At 57.4% G+C, this 18887-nt stretch overlaps 1 protein-coding gene across 1 annotated transcript in view; it reads right to left on the bottom strand.

The window, feature by feature from the left end:
- CACNG3 (calcium voltage-gated channel auxiliary subunit gamma 3) overlaps positions 1-13923 on the bottom strand; it is a 29208-nt gene extending 15285 nt beyond the window's left edge. The window contains exon 1 of the mRNA XM_084537347.1: positions 13528-13923. Coding sequence (XP_084393473.1) covers positions 13528-13738 — 211 coding nt within the window. The 5' untranslated portion in view covers positions 13739-13923. The remainder of the gene's footprint in view (positions 1-13527) is intronic.
- Positions 13924-18887: the final 4964 nt, after the last annotated feature.

Here is an 18887-nt window from a genome sequence, read left to right on the forward strand (position 1 = left end):
GCCACTGGCAACCACTTGCCTTGGTGCCACCAGAGGAGGACACTGGGGACATGCAGGCGAGGAGGGACCCAGAGAGCTGGGGCAGCCCGGTGAGGTGGGAGAGCTGAGCTGGTGCTTTCACCCGTCACAGCGTGGAGTAACAGCACCAAAAGGCTCTTCCCTATTTCAAGGTGAAGGGACTGCTTGGATGCGTGGCTAACAGCACTGTGTGCTCCAGGCAGGCATTAAACGGCAAGGTTTCCAAGAGGCAAAAGGCTGGGACAAAGCTGGGATGAAGCACTGTAAAGAGCCCAGCTCCCACAGCACGGCCCACCCGTCCCAAGAGAGGTCTCTGCCCAGCAGAGAAACCACAACAAGATTTAAGAGGGGAAGGTGAAGCCTGGCCAACTGGGCTCGGAAATGGGCAATATTCAGGGTGAGAGCAAGCACTCAGCTCAGCAGGGATCATGGCCCCAGGCTCTGGCACATCCCAGCACAGGCAGGACCACGGTTTCCCCCCGCCCGCTCTGGTCCCAGCCCCATGCCACTGATGCCCAACTGCATTTTGAGGGCTGTGAACAGTAAATCAGTTTTCAAAGGAGTCACACAGTACAGACTATCAAGGCTAAAAATATGTAAATCGCCATGGAAAGCGCTGTCAGAGCTTCAGCGAGACTAGGAAGATGCCAAAAGGCAATTTAGAATTTTTGAGCTCACTGCACGAGGCATTAAAAAGGTCACTATTTCTGAAATAGGGATCTTTACAAATAAACACATTTGCTCAGGACTCGGTGAGTCATGCTGGAGCGGAGCACAGAGCATTTCCAACCTAATGCTTTTGACAGGCCACGAGCAGGGCGATCTTTTCATGTTTACAGTTCATCAATAGTTTTTACAGCCACACAGTCAATCTTTAAAGCACATTTAGCCTGGGAGGAGGCTTGGCAGGTTGTTTTCCTTGCAAAAATGATATTAAATTTCTTTTTTCTTTCTCTTACAGTGCTGATTTGAAGCTAAGTACTTGAACTTCAAATATGGGATTGCCACTCCAACACCTGCTTTTTTTTTTTTTATATACTCCTTGTCACTTCTCCCTAACAATATAAATATTTGAAGTTTTCAGCTGATGCACTAAAAGGGACTGCATCCATCAAAACCTATTTGTTTCAGGGAGCTCAGGGGGCATCGTGCCGCTGGGCTGCTGGCACAGGAGCAGGGACGCTCGTGAAGGGCAGCGGAGGCTCTGCTGGTCCCTTTGGCCAGGAACAGGGAAAGGAAAGATGCCTACAAAGAGGCACCTCCCTGTGCACAGCCACGTTCCCCAAAATTCAGAGCACTTTCCATCAAGCAGTACTTGTCCCATCCCATTGTGCCCTGGAAGACTTTGCCACTGGGAATACTCCTGAGCTGTGCGAGCAGCAGCGTGCTTGGTGCCTGGGGAGTGGGGACAGGGAGGGCTGCAGGAGCAGGGGGGCTCTGCCCGTTACACAAGGGGCACCGGGGCACCACGAGCTCCTTTCCTGAGCCACCCTGGGCAATCATCTCCCCCTCTCCCGCCTGCACATGGGATTTTGCTGCCTCAGCCTCCTGCTCTGCCCACCCACCTGCAGGGCAGCTCTGCAGCCTGAGCCCCCCGAGCTCCTGCACTCACCTTGACTGCAAAAGGGCCTCAGCTTCCCCCAGCGCCTCAAAGCACATTGCGCTTTGCTAGAGAAACTGCAGGGCTTTGAAACAATTCCAGCTCCCACACGGCTCTTCCCTTTTCAGAGGCAGCAGCCCGATATAGATTTGAGGAGGGGGGGAAGGAGAAAAAAAAAAAAAAAAAAGTAAAAGACCCTGAGAAGCACAGGCAAGCAGACAGCTCCGCAGCTGGTGCCAGAGCTTTCCATTTCCTTCCCACTTTGCCTTAATTCACGCACCAGAGCCCACCCTGCTGCTGTTGAAGCTAGGAGATGTTTTGCCATCAGCTCCGAGCACAGCAGGTGCCTTCCCCTGCCCTCGGTTCAGGCTCACACAGGGGGCACAGCTTTGCCCCCAGCCTCACTCAGCTCACAGCACACATCCTCCAGGGAGAGCAGTGCCCTGTGGCAGCACTTTTAATGGGTCTGTCACAGCTGCAGCTCAGCAGCCCGCTTTATGCTCTTGGCACACACCTGCCCTCCTGCTGATGCACCTGTGGTGGCTGGGGCTGGGGGAGGCACCAGGCTGCGCCCGAGGGCAGGGCTGGGGCCGTCTGTGAAACTTGGGGCCAGCCCCAGTGCCTGTGCTGGGTGTCAGGGCCCCCACCACGGCCCTGGAAATAAATTCTGCATGAGAGGAGCTGAAACGACGCGCAGCCAGGCGCTGATACAGCCCGAGAGGAGCTAGCTAAGATGAAACCCAGAACCCGGCACGAAGCTCCCAGATGCCAATGGGACATTCTGCTTTTCCTACTTTGTTGCTCATTCTGGGGGTGAGATCTGTCCAAACTGACAATGCAGACGGTTTCTAAGTGAGTGTCAGCTCTCACCTACCATGAAACCCCCTTGCCTAAGAGACAGGACCGCTCCCTAGCCCCCTGTGGCACAGCAGGCAGTACCCGATGTGAGCACCGAGCTGCCGCAGCTTTACCAGCACCGAGCTGGCACCAAACCGCAGGGTGAGGGACACCAGCTCGGACATACCAAGAGCAGGTGACGGCTGTGGGCACCGCACAGCTCAGCAGGCAGAGTGCCACCCGCCGCACACCCCAACGCGCCGATCGCTCCCCGGGGAGCAGAGCTCCCGCTCGGTGCCGACAGAGCGGCTGCGAGAACGCGGCTCCCGGCGGAGGCGCTGACACGTCTGTCTGTCACTTCAGCCGTCAGGGAGCTGGGACAAACACAGAAGCCACACGGCACACGTCTACATGGGTGCTGGGGCTCATCGCGGCAGCCCCTGCGGGTCCTTCCCACCGCACCCTCCTGGCCGAGCTGCAGGGCAAGCGCTTTGTGCAGCAACGCTGGGGATTGGGGCAGGCTGGGAGATGTGCAGAGTGGATATTGTTGAAAATGAACATGATGAGCATGCACAACACCCCCCTCAGGGTCTCATTGCCATCCCCACGCCCTCACTGGAGCGTGCTTCAATTGTTTGGTGACAGAGGCAGAAGGTACGGGTCCTGTCTCCCCCCCAGGTGAAGGGATCTCACACCTCGGACTGCCATTTTCCTACCCTGTTAAAGGCAGGATCACTCTTGCCCTTCAGCTTTTCCTGTTGGAGGAAAGGCCAAAGAGTTATGCAAATAAAACACTTTCCTCCTTGGCTGGAGCCTGCTGAGGAATGAGAAGAAACTCCCCAGGAGCGGATGGAAGGAGGCTGCACGAGGCAGCCAGCCCATCCTCAGCCCACTGACTCACGACAGCACCTCAGGGTGGCGGGGCCGAGAGGCGAGTCCTGCTCCTGGGAGGCCCCAGGGTGCTGCCCCCATCCACATCTCCCCAGCTCCACACGGCTGCTGTGCTGCGATAAGGCCGGGCGAGCAGCGCGCCGCTGCCGGCAAATGGAGGGTTTGGCAAGGATGCTGCACAGCCTGGCGGCAGTCACTGCCTCGACTGGCTGCAAAGGCAACGCTGGAGCTGTCGCAGGCTGAGGACAGCACGCAAAGACGACGGGGAAAGGGCAGCTGTGTGAGGAGGGGGCAGCCACCCTGCCCGGTGGAGCGGGAGGCAGCCCGGCGGCAGGGCAGCAGGCGGCTGGTGCAGCCCCTTGTGATCGCCCGTGTGTTGGTGTGGTGTGATGTGCTGCTGCTGCTGCTGCTGCTGCTGCTGCGGGGCACTGACAGCTGCCAAAACCTGGGTGAACAGCGGCCAGCCTGGCACTGGGGGGCTGCTCCGGGCTCCCTCCCGACCAAGGAGCAGCCCTGTGGGGAGGGAAGGAGGGGGCAGCCCCGGGCCTGCAGGGTGGGTGTGGAGGACAGGAGCAGCACAACCAAGGTCCCAGCAGCATAAGGCCATGCTGATTTTAAAAGTTAAAATGAGAAACGCTTTAAAAGGGTAGTCACTTGGTGGTAACCTCTTTGGGGGTTGCTTTCCCCTCCCTTTACGGTTCCAGGCACGAATTGAGAGTAAAGGTACAATTATGGGACAATTACCAAATCACCAAATAAACTGGAAGAGTGAGCATTTGCAAGGCACGAGCCCAAATGTCACCCTCAAATGCTGCATTTTGTCAGTGCTTTCCCTGGGCTGAGTCACGCCTTGTGCTGCTCATTCACCTTCCCTGAGCTCAGGGATCTGCCCTGGGGCCGTGGCTCCTGCTCCCAGCCCAACCCTGCCCTTGGAACACAAACCTTGTGGCACAAAGCAACGCCCAGAGCCCCTGTGAGGCAGCAGGGCCACTGGTGCGGTGCTGCTCCTGCTCCTGCACCTCACGGCTGCTTTTCTTGCCTGCTCCCCGCCTTCCCCTGCCTGCCTTGCCATCGCAGTGCGACCCTGCTCTCTGTATGATAAAGCAGCGCGGCTCCCAGTAACCCGACGTGGTGACAGCTGAGCATCCTCTGCAGCCCGACAGCGCCAGGTTTGTCTACAGATTGTGGTGTCAGGAGATAAGAAACAGGCAATATCTGAGAACATCATCATGCGATATTACCTGTTCAGCAGCCATAATAATTTCTCCTTCCTCTCTCCATGATGACTATGAAAAAAAAGGATATTTTCAAGCCTGACAAATGCAGTCATCCAGTGTGCAAGCGAATTTTGAAAGTGTTAGGAAGACAAACACATCTCAGCTGTCACACCACACATTTCAAACGGCAGCAAAGCCCTGTTGCGATGGGACTGCTCCACCCGGGCTCCGTTTGGTGAGCTGACCATGGCACGGTGCAGCCCCAGCACGGGGGGGCAGCCCCAAAGCATGGCCAGAGCAGCAGGGGTGGAGGAGGGACGGCAGCACTTCCAGAATTAGTATTCCTGGCAGCCACAACCACGCGTGCACCTTGACTGCAGCATGCACCAGCCTCTGCGAGCCTGGCGGCCAGTGGCTCGTAGAGAAATGCAGAATTCCGAGTTACCATACGAGCACTCTGTCACCGTGCTGCTGTGGTGATGAACGAGCAGGCATTCACTCACAGGAGCGCTCCTCGGGCAGCTGCTGCCTTGCATCCCCTCCTACCTCGGATAGACGAGGGCCCACAGCTGCAGAGGGCAGCCAGTGCGCAATCATTTTGGCTGGGAAATCCCGTGCCCAAGCACTGGTGCGCTGCTGGTCACACGATGTGCCTCTGATTCAGAAAACGTCCAAGAGAAGTTGATGTTCTGCAGCCTGTCTCCGATGTAACCAGACCAAAGGACATCGGACAGCTCAAAGCACGGAGCATGCCTGGCCTGAGCTTCCTATCTTGAAAAATTCTGTTAAGTAACTGCTGAAAGCAGATGGTTAAAAGGTAACACAAATGCCAGATAAGAAAATGTATGAAGCGCCCCTGAGTCACCAGGGCTGAGCCTGGCAGCCCGCGACACGAGCAGTGTTTGCACTCACGGTTGTGTAACAGATCCCCAGCACGGTGAGGCAGCGTGCTCATGCTCGCTCCTCAGCACTGCTCCGAAACCTCTCCTCTCTGCAGAGCCCCGCCGATGCACATGAGCCAAGAGAAGACACCAGTTGTCACCCAGGCGCTGTCATTCTTCACCACAGCAGGTGTCTTCTTAATCAAAGAAATATCTCGAGACGCCCGCTGCTGCGTTCCCCCAGAGCGAGCCGTGGCTCGTTACAGACCGTGCTGGAGGACTGCATGAAATGAATGGCAACACGGCTGTGCTCCCCAGGGTGCTTATCCTTCAGAATAGAAGCAACAAAACCTCGTGGTGCTAAGCTCAAGTGCAAGCCAGAGTGGAGCCCCCAGAGAGCCCCTAGAAGGGGACGTGGGAGCCTCCATCTCAACACCAAGCCTCAAGCCAAAGTGCAGCCAAGCGCCAGCTGCAATCCTCTTCCAAGGGTCACGTAAACAATTAAAGTGACTTTTAGATGCTGCAGCACAGTTCCTGCCCTTACCAAGGTTGGAGCAGGGTAGCAGGCAGGCAGAGTCCCCCGGTTCCTCCCAGCACCCATGGGTGCAGGGAACCCCTCACCGAATGCGCTCCCGCTGCTCGCACCCCGTGGCACGTCCCTGCTGGCTGCCTGCGGCGCGTCCCAGTGACTCCATGAGTGGGGTGGGCACCTCCCCTTGGGCATCTCTGAGGCACCCTCAGGTGCTGGTGAGAATTCCTAATGGTGGATACATCGCACCTGCACCGTGCCAATGCGCATCCATCAGGCACAGACCTCGTCTGCAAGGTGAGCCAGGGATGGAGCCCGGCCTGCCGCGTGCCCACCCCGTATTTATGGCCTGATCCATCTATAGAATTATAGGAGCAATTCTGATCTTCCTGGAAAAGGAGGCTGATGTCTATTTATGAAGTGTACCTGGTGTTTATTAAAAATCCATGGGGAGATCCATGTGAAAACCAACCACTGAGACGCAAGAAGCACCGAGCATGTTTAACACCGTGGCTGGTTGCCCTCATCCCATCCCAAGCAGCAGGGGCAATCATGGGGGCTCACGGATCTCAGCGCCTGGCCCCTCGCTCTGCACCGCTGAGAGGTGCCGGCGGTGCCAGGGAGCGTGGTGTGGCCGGGCTGTGCCAGTGTCCGGGGAGGGGTCTGCACCCCCGGGACCAGCCATGAGGGTGCCGTGCGCCTCCTGGAGCTGTGTGAGACCGGCACCAATGAATCCACCCACACCGTGCCGACCCGCACACTATGAAAGGCAAAAAGCTCCTGCAAAGAGAAGTGATTTGCCAGAGCTGTGTAGCTCTGTTTGGCGGAGCCAAGTGTTGCCACTGCTCTCCCCGCTCCCCGTGCGCACGGTGCTGGCATTGCCACCCCGGGCAGTGGGCAGGATCTGGCCAGCGGGCGGCCTCCCCCCGCCACGGCCACACTCCCCAGCCACCAGCCCCAGTGCTCAGGCTTTCAGCCTTCATTAGCCACCCCTAATTATTTACAGCCATAATGGAGATAGTGACCTTGCATGGAAAAAAACAACACTTGAGCCTCATTCAGATTCAGACTTCCACCTCTATTAAACAGTAACAGCTCTTGAGATGACAGACTCTGCACCACGCCTATGCAGCAGTAAAATGCCTGTTTCTGAGCTGTTTGCAGCATACATTTTACTCATCACGTGCTGCTCACAGGCAATGTGGGAGCTAGCTCCCTACACCGCCTCGGACGATGGGATTTTTGTCCTGACAAATGCCGCAGCATCCCACAAGGGTAAATTCTGCACCCGCTGTTCCAAGCGCCGAGTCCTCAAAGCAGAGCTGGTGGGAGCGAGCCGAGGCACGGATCTGCTCTGGGTACCTTCAAACCATCAGTGAGATGCGGCTGCACAGCTGCCTGAAAGCGCAGTGCTGGCTGGCAGGCGGCGTGGGCCCGGCTCCGTCCAGGAGGATTTTTTATGGCTCTTGGCATTTGGCCATGAGCCACAGGCACATGGGGCTGGAGCAGGCCAGAGGTGCAGCCTGACTTCCACTTCCATTAGAGGACGGTAATTAATTCAACATATTCTCCACCAAGCCAAAGTTTAGGTCCCCAAGTCAGAGGTGACACCTGGGGCATCACACGCAGATTGCTGACCCCATGCTCGATGCTTTTGTCCCATCCTGCTTTGACCCCAGAGCCACAACTGGCCCCAGTGCCGGGTGTGTGTCCTGCCCATGCTCAGTGCTGTCCTGTGTGGAGAGGCTTTCTGGGGCCAGGAGGGAAGGGTGGTTAAGCCTGTGGCATGGTAATTTCCTCAGGTCTTCTCAGATGGGTAACCGTGTCCTCCTCATCTTCACCCATCGCTATAATCTTAGGTGCCTCTGTTATTTAATTTCTATAACATGATTTAATTTGATGCTTCCTCACCCTCATACCATGGGGAAGAGGACACTGTCACTCCACCCATCCTCCCCAGCCCTCCCACACTCTCCCACTGTCCCGTGTCCCCATCCATCACCTCCAGCCCATGCTGATGCTCCCCGACATTCCCTCCTCACACTGCTGGCTTTCCCAGCTCCCCATGCATTGCCTGCACAGTGTGGAGCAGAGAGTAACACACTCACTGTGCTGCCCCTGCGGTGACACGGAGCTGCCACGTGCCGGGGATGCCGACATGGCTGAGCAAGGAGCTCTTGGAGCTGCACCGGAGACACCAGCACCAGCACTGCTGGCAGCACAGCGGAGCTGGACCGCCAGTGCCATGGAGAAGTGTTAGATTGCAGGACGGGCTGTTGATGAGAATCTATTACAGACACCAACCAGACAGAGGAACACGATGAGCAGCTCCTTAAATACCCACCTATAATGAGTAGCGAGAAAAAGCGCTCTATCATGGATGATTGCAATCTCAGGGACATTTGCTTGGCGCTTTTAAAAATTAAAGATAATAACTTTCTAACAGAAACAATATTGCTGTCACCTTGGGGAAATTCTCTGCTTGGCCTCATTCAGAGGGACTGAGAGGAGCTGGAAGCAGGCAAGGAGCTGGTGGCCGTCCAGGCGCAGCTGCTTGCAGCCCAATTTAACGCCTTCGCAGAGAACCAGCTCAGCTCAGCGGAGCCAAAAGCAAACATGGGCACAACTGACTGGGGGAAAATGTCAACACAGAGCCACGCCTGTGGCTTGGGAGCTGTGGCAGGAGCCTTCCTGACACCCCAAGCTTCTGCCAGACCTGCCGAGGAGAGGAACTCAACATTGCAATTAAAGGAACAAAACTCGGGACTTTTGATATTGGTAGAAGTTGATGGGATCGGTTGAAATAAATCTGCAACCAAAAGCTTTAAGCAGAACGAGGAGGACTGCTTAGATGTGTTAGAAGAAAGGAGCCTCACCAGTGGTGTAATTTCACTACTAGATGAGGACAGTACAACCGTCAGTCACGAAGCAGGAGTGACACACAATTTTTTATTCATCACGCACTTCTGTCCTGTACCTGGCGACAAACAGGCTCCCGTATTCCATCGGGGACTAGGGAGGATGCTGAACAGCCAGTAGTAAGCGTGAACATGAAATCGGTAGGACCAAAGAACTTTGTCCCAAGAGCATTAAGAGAACAACCTAAGGTCTAAAACAATAGGTCTAAAATGGATTTTAATAAATCTTGGCATTTTGGTGAATTTCTGGAAGACAGGAAAAGCTGGTGAATGTCTGCTTAGACTGTGCTGGTCATCACCAGCCACGGCAATGGGCAAGGGTAGGAACCGAATTACTCAGCGTCAGCTCTGGGTTAGTGCACGGAGGCGGCAGCAGGGAGGAGCCAGGGGATGTGATAAATGGCTAACAGCCTCATGGAAAATAGATCCATCAAACATCATACATTTTTCTTGTTACGGTTACCAATTTATTTGATAAAGGAAGCCATTATCACAATATATTTAGAGCTCCACAAGCTATTTGATTTAGCTCTCCTGAAAATGTAAAAGAATCATATTATGCAGAATCAACATCACTTTACTAAAGGGACTGGCAAGCAGATTGCAGAGATTATAAATTGTTTTCCAGTGGGATATTTCTACGTGGGATCTGTTACCAGAATAGTGTTGAGCTATAACAATGTCTTTATTAATGATAACATGAATTAATTGTGGATAAAAGGTGCAAATGGCAAAGGAAAGTCTGACTGGAGTACCAGTAAATGATGGAGGTGGGTCAGGTGCATGGGGCAATCTGGCAGATCTGTACAGTGGGCTCATTTAGCAGCCAAGTCCAAGGCTTTCCATTTAGGAGAGCAAGTTGTAGCTCCAGTGTCGGAGGTGATGTCCTGACAGGCAGCAGCACGGAAAGGACTTGGGGTGGTGCTGGATAACCACCAGCGTGAGCTGGAGCTAAAAGGGATGAAGATGTTCCCACCGCTGTGCAGCCACTAAGAACAGGCAGAAATAAGGATAAATGGCTTGTGTGGCTAAGCGAGGCTTAAATATCACAGATTAATCTTTATGTTCAAAGAAAGTTAGGAAAATTACTCTAGTAGGAGTTACACAGAGGAGAAGGCAGAGCAGGAAGCCGTGAGCCTTGCCAGAGGGGAGCAGGAGTGAAGCTGGTTCGTTCCCAGCACCGTGCCGGTGCCGTGGCTGCGAGGGGCTGGGACGCAGGAGCAGGGGGGGACTCAACTGAGGTGAGGGTGCTCTGAAAATGGCTCTGCAGGTCCCAGCCCTGCCTCTGCCATCCGCTCACAGCACCTGCAATAATATTTAAAACCTAGACGGGTTCCACAAAAACAAAACAAACCAAACAAACAAACAAAAACAAAACAAACAACAACAACAAAAACAAACACAAGAACAAAACCCAGGAAAAGTTCCCCGAGATCAGCAGAGGGAATGAACCACTGGCATACACCGTGCTCCTGCTGCTGCAGGGACCCAGGGGTGTCCAGGCCCAAGTGCAGCTCAGGAACAGCCTCAGCCATGCAGCTGTGTCCCCTAAAACTGCCCCAAGCCCCCAGCAAGGGGGCCGCAGCACGGACGGGCTAGCAGGACAGAAGGACAGATGGGACAGAAGGATGCTGGAGTATCCACCGGGAGGCAGCTGAGCAGCGCTCATGGTTCTCCAGAAATGACAGAGCACTTTATTCCTGCCAGTTCTGACGGAGGAGGAAAGAGAAAGCACCACATCATCTTCAAAACCCCGCATTTCACACAGCCCCGGCCGCATCCTCCCGCTGCCTCTGCCTGTTCCGTGCCCACATGGTGCCGTGGAGCCAGTCCCAAGCTGCACCGTGCAGCAGGGAGCCCGAGGAGGCTCCCAGTATTTAACGACGCTGAATTTAATTAAGTTTGATGAAAACTAAAGTTCTTTTATTTGCCTAAAACAACACAAGCCCTAAACAGCAATTTCTCAACTTCAGCATCCCCAAAGTTCTGCAGAGCTCCCTACCTTCTGTGCCAAAAAGGAAGCCAAAACAACTGGTGTGTGACAGGCACCAGCAACCTGCCCCTGTCCCACTGGGAAGTACAGCGAGGTGGCTGCGAAGTATTTGCATATCAGGAAAAGTGATCGTTACAATCCAAAAGCTGCAATTTAAAACAAAGGCTGTCCTAGCACGGCAGCCTGCAAACACCTGCCTCGACTCCAGGTACCAAGTCAATCACCGATTTGTGTTTTCCAGCGTGGGTGTCTCTATAGAGGTCTGCTGCGGCTCCATTCAAGATTTATCCGCTTTTGCCCATGGGCTTTGTAGGGCCACGTGATGCGAGGTGCTCCCACGCAGGCACTGCGTGTGTGACTGACATGTATTTAAGGAGCAGCTGCCACGTAGCGAGCACCCAACGCTCGCTTTGGTCATTTCAATAATCTGCTCCCGACGCTCAGCCAGACGAGGGACCGGCGCTCGCCATCTAATTCCTTCATCGCAGCACACGTTAAAACCCTGCTGGGGGTGGGAATCTCAAGGCCCAGGTGCTTCCCAAGGAGCAGAGGCTCTGCTTAGTGCTCAAAGCAGTCTGCACCCCAGGAGAACGGGCCCTCTCCACTGACCAGAGTCACTCCCAGCTCAGGATGAAGGAGCGCAATGGTCCTGGTTCTCCAGCCAGACACAAGGAGCACGCAGCAATTCGGGGCCCAGCCAGCAGCAGACCCAGGACCCACTGCCCTGAGGGCCCTTGGCGAGCACCCCACAGATCCCGCTCCCCACGGCAGGGCGAGCAGCTGCAGGAATGGCCCTTACTGGGGGGAGCCCGGCCCTGCGGGGAGGGCAGCTGCCCCAGCACCACCTCGGCTCATGGCCTGAAGCACACGGCCACTTCTCCAGCAACACCCGGGGGTGATGAGCAGCACCGTGCAGCCCCAGCACCAGAGATGGTGGTCCCACATGCTCCGCTGAGCACGGGGTGGTGGTGGGGTGGTTCCAGGTGGGACCCCTCTGCCCAGATCTCGACTGTGCGCCCCCACTGCCTGCCTGCACTCTGCAGCCGCACGCAAGGGATGCCAGAGCCTGTGCCCATGCGCAGCACCAGCACGGCCCTGTGCAGAGCTCTGCGCCCGCTCCTGCCCAGTCCACAAGGGACAGCCAGCAGCGGGCAGGGATGAGCCTGGCAGCGAGTGCATCCCCACTGCTCCCTGCCCCATGGGCTTGGGGCGCTGACCTGTGATTCAGCTGGAGCTCCGGCACAGCACCGTTAAACCCTTTCCTGAGCATGCTGTGCCCGAGAGACCAGGGTTGCACCAGCTTCTTCCAAAGCTGTGATTTATGGCAGTGAGGGAAGCATAAAGCATCCACTGAAAAAAACCCCACAGCCAGCAAAAATAAGAATTTTGGAAATTACTCATGCCTCCAGTGATCCCATCTCTCACAGCCCTGTCTGCTGCCTCCTCTGTTCCCTCAGCCTGAGAAGGGAGACAGATTATCTCCAATTATTTATTATGGAATTAGAGCATGATCCAAAACCTCCCTGAATCAATAAGAAAGCCCCGACTGACTTCACCGGGTCTAGGATTGAGCACCAGGAACAGGCAGGAGATTTCTGCATCTGTGGCCGTGACTCACCGAGAACTTTCCGATGTGGCAGGCGCAGCTCAGCTGCCACGGCTCGCTGGCCCCCACCGTCAGGCGCTGCTCCGGGGTGGGGGAACCTGACAGCACCATGGCCACAGCTCCCCGTTAGCTTGCAGGCCACCAACCGCTGCCATTGATGTTAAAACTTAGTGCCCAGGGTGATTCCATCGGCCATTTTTTGCTGCACAGGTACCAGCACCCGGGCTCCACTCAGGCTCGCGGTTCAGCCCTGCCTGCTGTTGCTCGTGTAAATCTCAGCCAGGAACTTTGGGCTGCAACCGCCCCCCGAGCAGGGCTCTGTGCTGCAGGACCACCGCAGCAGCCTCTCCAGCGGGGTGCTGCTGCAGCAGGAGCAAAGCAGCGGGGTGAAGCTGCGAGGGCGGGCAGGCAGGAACCCGGCTGTGGGGCAGCCCACGCGGGGCGTGGGGCACAGTCCCCGAGGGATGGAGGGAGAAGCAGCGGTGGGGCAGCAGCCGGACACCTTGCCCCGCTCTGCTGCTCCGAGGGGAAGGGCTGGCACGCCGCTGGGGCTGGGCTGCAGGACTGCTGGGCGCAGCCGGTGCCTGCAGAGCCCTCGCCGGGGAGCGGCTGCGGGGATGCGCTCGCCGACCGACCCGCGCCAAGGCGAGCCCCGGGGCTCGGAGCGGTACCTGTGGCCGCTCAGCCCCAGGCGCGCCGCGCCGACAGCGGGCACCCGCACCCGCACCCGCACCGCGCCGCTCGGGGCAGGCACCGCGGCTGCCCGCAGCCAGCCCCGCTCCCCGCCGCCCCCGGCCCCCCGCGTCCTGCGTGTGCGGGAGCCACCGAGAAAGTTTCCCCCCGGCCGCGCCGGGCCCCCCCGTGCCCCTCCTGCGCGGCAGGGGCCGGCGGCCGGGGGAGCTCCGCCGGGGGGCGCGGGGCGCGGGGCCCGGCGCTGGGGGGTCCCGGGGCGCCCCCGCCCTCCCCCGAACTTCTGGGCTGGGCAGGGCCCCGGCGAGCGGCCGGGGGCGGCGGGGCGGCCGGCGGGCGGTCGGTACCTTCCAGGCAGCACGTCCTCCAGAGCCCCGAGTGGGTCATCACCTCCTCGTTCTTGCGGCTCGTGTCGTTGTCGCCGGTGGACTTAGTCCTGCACACGCCGCGCGAGTAGAGCCAGTAGTCGGTGCCCACGGCGATGGTCATCAGGCTGAAGGCTGCGAAGGCTCCCACCGTGGTGATGAGCATCTGGACGCCTCTGTCACACATCCTCATGCTGCTTCATCCTACGGCGGCGGCTCGCAGGGGAAGGGCCGGCGCCGCCGCCCGCCGCCGCGCTCCGCGCTCGGCGCCTCATGCCCCCGCGGCCCGCGCCGAGCCGGGCCCCCGCGGCGGCGCTGCTCGGGGCCGCCGAGCCCCCGGGCGCCCGGCCGGCATGGCCCGAGCGCAGCGGGGCGCGGAGCGGAGCGGCTCCGCCGTGCGCCCGCGGCCGGCAGCGCGGCGCCTCTCCCGGCGCCTCCCCCGCGCCGCCCGGCCAAGGCATCCGCGGGGGGCGGCGGGGGCGGGGGGCAGCGGAGGGAGGGCGGGCCGCGGGGGGGCCGCGCCGCCGGGAAACCGCCGCCCGGGGGGGGGGCCGACACCGGGCGGGGACCGGGCGGGGACTGCCCCGGGGCGGGCGGGAGGGGGGGACGGCACCGGGCGGGGCAGCCCCCGCCCCCCCCCCCCTCCACCCCTCACACCCCTCCGGTGCCCCCCGGTGCCACCCCCGGGTGCTACCCCCCGGTGCCACCCCCGGGTGCTACCCCTCGGTGCCACCCCCGGCCCCCGCCGCCCCCCGCTTCGCCCCTCCGCGCTGGGAGCTCCGGGGGAGGCTGCGGGGGCTTGGGGGCCGCACAGCCCCGCTGCGCCCGCACCCGTCGGGGGCCCCCCCGGGGTGCCCCAGCCCGAGGCCGGTTCCCAGCGCCGGGCCGGGCCGTGGCGGAGGCCGCCCGGAGCGGGGCCGGGAGCAGCCACATCCCGGGGGGGGCCCCACACCGCGCCCCGGAGCGGTTCGCTTCGGTTAAACCCTCCGGCTCGCCGCTAGCTCCGCATCGCTCTCAAACGATTTTGCAGGCAGTTGGATGAGCTTATGACTCATGCGACCTTTCAAATCAGCCCTATAACATATCCACCTCTTGAATTAAAACTCTTTTAAGGGCTGCGGGTGAGACAGGGAAGCGTATGATTTACCTGATAGTGTGCACTCCTACAGCTCTCATTTGTATGCGCTTACTTGTAAATACTAGTTATTTACTCTCAAAACGCAAACAGAAAATTATGAAGGTTACCAAAAAATGAGGTACTGAGAAATGAAGTACTGTGGAAATTAAGTACCCTTCTCAACCTTAAATTACCTCCTTTGTGCATACTCATTAGGTAGGGCATTTTAATTACAACGCTACACTATTTTTCCCCAGCGCGTGTAGCGCACGGGCTGTGCTGAGTGCCCGGCTTCGTTCTCCTCCGCCTTGAGCCCTCTGCCCTGCTCGCTGCCTGTGCTGACTCTGAAGGCCATGGCTCCAGCTCGTGCTCTCCCAGCATTTCTGTCTGGAGAGCAGCAGTCCTCAGCGGGATGGGAGGATGGACATCGATCTCTGCAGAGGAGGAGGAGGAGGAGGACAGGCACTTAGGGATCATGGCCAGAAGCATCCACCCAAGCTGAATCACGGAATTTTCTCCCGTGGTGCTTTTATTTATTTATTTATTTATTTATTTATTTATTTAGTTTTGAGGAGGGGTTATAGTTGGCCAGATCTGCAACTGGCACTGGCAGCAGCACGTGATGGTCACAGGCCACACCTTGGTGACGCCAAGATGAGCGTGATGGCACATGGAGGCTTGTTTTGAGGGCTCTGAGAGTGCCATGCAGGTGGCTTGGGGCAAGGTGCAGGGACAGACGGTGCGGCTCCAGGATGCTGCCCCAGCCACACATCACTTCTCCGGCCCCCCCCTTGCTCCACCGCCCACCCCCAGCCCTGAAGTGCGTGGGGCAGAGCCTGGCAGCAGCAGCCCCCGGGCCCCCGTCCTGCGCAGAGGCAGGCGTCCCGGGGAGGAGGCAGCAAAGATATCTCACACCTACAGCGAAGGGGCTGCAAATTGCGTTCTGAGTGGGGGATTTTGCAGCCTTAATTGTGTTATTTTAACATCGTGTGTGTAGGTGTGTGCAGAGTGCACATGTACCGTTTCCTAGGCTTTTAACAAAGCAAGCTCAAACAGAACCAAAGTCCACACCTTGGATCTTGGTGGCCCCTGGACGGGTTGGTGGCAGGGACACCCCTGCACCCCTCCTACCACTCACTGCATGGAGAGACAGCCCCAGGAGTGAGCCTGGAGCTCTGCCCAGAGCAGCCACATGTTGGGACTAGGGGACAAGCTGAGATGTGAACTCAACAAGAATTTGGGGACCTTGCCACCCCAACCTGCAGCTCCAGCTCTGTGTGCTCCAGCAGCACAGCCCGGTGGCTCCAGCCACAGCTCCTGTCACCCCTTGCTGGTCAATGACGTGTCCATCACCAGGCACCTGCTCATGGACCTGCACCCTTCTGAGCTGGGCAAAGTAGAAACAAATAACAGAAACCAGACCCTGCTGCAAAGACTTGACAACTTGTGCAAAAACGACAACAACAAAACACAAGAAAACAAAACAAAAAGCAACAACAACAAAAACCCAAGCTGTCCTTGCAGACAGAAATGTCTTAAACCAAGATCTGTTAGGCTCTGTCCTTCCAAATCCAGTGATGAAAGCTCTGGTGCTTTTACATTGGCAAAGTGACAGAAAGTAGGTAGTCAGAAATAATCCCTAGCTGGATTAGTTTTTTTTTTCCTTGGAGGAAGAGAGATGCTGATACAAGGCGAGTTTAGGTCATTAGCAATGCAGCAAGATGCTGAGCTCCAGCCTCATCTGGTCCTCACTTCATTTCCCTGCTCCTGGGGGCTGCAAGGGGATAAGGACTCCGGAGCCTTTGGCACATGAGTTCATCCTTCCCCACTCCTACGAGTGGATTATTTATATCCGCACGTGCTTTGGAAATGCTGGTTGCTATCTACTTGCTCTAGCAGGAATCCAGCGGTGAGGCTGGTGTGTCCTTACACGACGTGCAGCTGTGTTTGGGGCATTTCTCCTGGCTGTGACCCCAGTGAGCAGTGCCCTGTGCCCGGCCTGCCCTGGGTGTCCGCGGTGCTGCAGCAGGCGGCAGCTCCCTGCACAGAGCCGAGGCGCTGCAGGCGGGTGGCCGCACAGCACCCACATCTCACCCCCTGAATCAGAGGCAGGGTTCAGGGGGCTGCCACCCGCTGCACAGGCACCCACGACAAGCCCCAGCCCGCTGCCCGCACCCGAGCGGGCTCAGTCAGTGCGAGCCTATGCGGCTGCCTACCAGCTCTGCAGCTCCCTGCTGGGCTTCCTACGGTTTAGTAGCAATAAAAATAGCAGGGAAGAGAAACAGAAATCCACTCTTGTTAAGCCTCCTTATCATGGGAACATGCAAAGGCTACGCAGGAGTGGCCATGCATGGGGAAACAAACAGCATCCAGGCTCTCGGGAGAGCTGGGTGGATGTGCTGGCAGCTGCTGCATGCTAAAGCCCATGGTACTTTGCCCACACTTCTGCTTTTGCATGCACTGCCTGTGCACACCAGCATACACCACAACTGCAGCTGCTTTTTCCTCCTGTTCTGATACCCTGGGTACACAAAACAAATCCAGGACAGGGGAGGGGATGACACGGGACAGCAAACACCGTGCCAGGACCCTGGGGTTCCCCAGCTGCTCCGTGCTGGCTCCGAGTGTACAAGTGCTGTGTGCAGTTCCACATCTTCCCATTGCAGCAGCCCTGCCAGGGACAGCCTGATCCCATCCCATGGGAGGGAAGCCGAGGGAATCCCATTGCCAAGGTCACAGGAAGACCAGCCTCTGCACAAAGCGTGAATGCAACGGGATGGGTGGGAAGGAGGAAGATTATCAAAGGGATTCTGTAAGGCAACTGTATGACAGAAGTAATAAAAGAACAAATAGCAGTAGATTAAGAGATATTTTGTAGTCGCGAGTCCAGCTGGACCGTGCTGAGACCCCATAAAAGGTTTGCTGCTGCTCCAACCCACCACAATTTAATTGATTTGATTTAAATTCTTTGAAGAAGAAGAGGATAACGAATAATGAGGCAAACAGGATTGTAATGCAAATGAAAGAGATGAAAGATGGCTTCAGGGAGACAGCTCTTGAAGGTCAGAGTCTAACGCAAAGCTGCTTCTGGTCACTCATTCAAACATTAATGAGGCTGTGTTCCTCCCGAAGCCTTTGATGGATGGAGAGATGGCTCAGGAGGCATTTGCTGTGCTGATGTCTAGCCATTATTATCCCTGCTCCAAGCAGATCACCCCCTTGCCGTGGTGGGGAGAATTTTACCTGGCAAGTTGTAGGGACTGAGGTTTTTGCTGCCCATATTACAGCGGGTAAGCAGACTTCTTAATCGGGTTTCTCCAGATACTCTGGTGGAGACTCTAACTTCCGAATTAATTAACTTCACTATCAAAAGCTGAGTCATTTGTCACAATGGTTTTGTCATTAGCTCCCATAATTAAGGAAAGTGTCACAAAACCAAATGTTTCACTTACAGAAGCCAGAACAACTGAAGCTCAGAAGCGTTTCCGAAATGCTGGGAATGGGCACGTCAGTGCTGACCACCGAACCGGAGGGGGGCTCAGCTGGACCCACCGAGACCCCTGGGGCTGCTGGAGACCATCGCAGCCCCGCTCACTGCCCTGCCCTGCCTGGCCACTGCGCCAGCCCCGCAGCCAGGGGACAGGGTGACGGTGGAGCCAGGAGCAGGAGCAGCAGAGAGGGGCTCACAGGTCCAAGGGGAGATGGGTCTGGGGGCATGAGGGCAGCCTGGGGCCAGCACAGAGCAGTGGGATGCTGACACCTCTGTGCGCACCAGCTCCTGATACAACCCCAGTAAAACAGGGGCTGTCTGGGAGGGTTCTGCTGGCCCCATGTGCCAGCAAGACTTCTGGTTATCAGGAACAGGGGGGACCTGCTGGCCTCCCTATCAGCTCCATCGTGCCCCTGTTTAGGTATGCTCCCTCCCCAGCCCCTCTGCAGCTCAGACCTCAGGTGCAGTCCTGTGTCTGCAGCCAAGTGGCAAAGTGCCTGCAGAGGGTCAGGGCATATCCTGCCCACCTCCCTGAGCCCACTGCGTGGTGACTGGGAACAAGTGTCCATGGCACCTTCTTTGCCAAAAAGCTGAACATTTCAGCATTTGCTCAGTGGGGCCCCTTGGGTGGCTGCCCCAGAGGCAGCTGCCCATCCGTGGGGTCTTGTGGTGTCCCTGCTGGCCCTCCCCACACCCACCAGAGTCCTGCAGGCAGAGGAAGCCAAGCTCTCACAG

Source organism: Aythya ferina (genome assembly GCF_964211825.1).
Source record: "Aythya ferina genome assembly, chromosome: 15".
Classification (NCBI taxonomy): Eukaryota; Metazoa; Chordata; class Aves; order Anseriformes; family Anatidae; genus Aythya; species Aythya ferina.